This window comes from Elephantulus edwardii, unplaced genomic scaffold (genome assembly GCF_000299155.1).
Source record: "Elephantulus edwardii isolate Elephantulus edwardi_28Jun2011 unplaced genomic scaffold, EleEdw1.0 scaffold00014, whole genome shotgun sequence".
NCBI classification, from domain to species: Eukaryota; Metazoa; Chordata; class Mammalia; order Macroscelidea; family Macroscelididae; genus Elephantulus; species Elephantulus edwardii.
This window is the reverse complement of record NW_006399764.1, coordinates 6,754,177-6,754,924: the sequence shown is the minus strand read 5'-3', so window position 1 is coordinate 6,754,924 and position 748 is coordinate 6,754,177. Positions and strand designations below refer to the sequence as shown.

The following is a 748-nucleotide window of genomic DNA, read 5'->3' as shown; positions in this document are numbered from 1 at the left end:
GGCGAGGCCACTCTTGCAGGAAAACAGCAGCAGAAGGCAGGTGTGATGCGTTTGCGAGATTCCAAGGGACCACGGGGTCACTACCACGTGTAGCAACTACCGGAAGTGTCCGGGGAACCGGCAGGAGAAGACAGACAATGCCCAAAGGTTCCGTGGGCAGAAAGCGGCCCACAGAGGGCGCAGCCTGCTGGGGACTGGGGCGGGCCGCCGCGGAGGAGGCGGGGCCATACCAAGCCCCGCCCCTTCCTGGCTGGGCCCTGGGCTACAGCCAGGGTTGGGGGGACTCCAGGGCCGGCAGGCCGGGCCCGAGCTCGCCAAGTGGCCGCTCCTCGTTGTCCCCGCGCGGGTCAGGCCCTCGCTGTTCATGGTGCAGCTGCAGCAGGGCCCGACGGTACATGGCCTCCAGTTTCTCCAGTCGGGCCCTCAGGGCCGTGGGGCTGTCTGGCTGGTCGGCAGGGCGGCCTCCTCTCGGCTTGGGGTTCACGCCGGCCGCTTCGGGCCCCGAGGCGGCCTCCGCGGGCACCCCGTCGTCGCCCTCTCCGGGGAGCCGCAAGGCCTGACGGAAGAGGCTGCGGTTTTCGCGCTTGAGCCGCCGGTTCTCGAGCCGCAGGCGGGCGTTCTCCTCCCGCAGCCGCGCGTTTTGCCGGTCCCGCTCGTCCCGCGCGCGGAGGGCCTCCAGGTGGCTGGCCGCCAAGTCCGCGAAGCGCTCCTCCAGCTGCTGCCGGGCGCCGCCCGCGCGGCCTCGCCA

The 748-nt window shown here is 71.8% G+C and overlaps 1 protein-coding gene across 1 annotated transcript; it reads right to left on the bottom strand.

Annotated features, from left to right (window-relative positions):
• Positions 1-262: 262 nt before the first annotated feature.
• On the bottom strand, positions 263-748 carry TUSC1 (tumor suppressor candidate 1; the record flags this gene model as incomplete). The annotated part of the gene is made up of 1 exon (XM_006881336.1): positions 263-748. A coding segment is annotated over one exon (486 nt), but the record flags the coding sequence as incomplete, so codon positions are not given.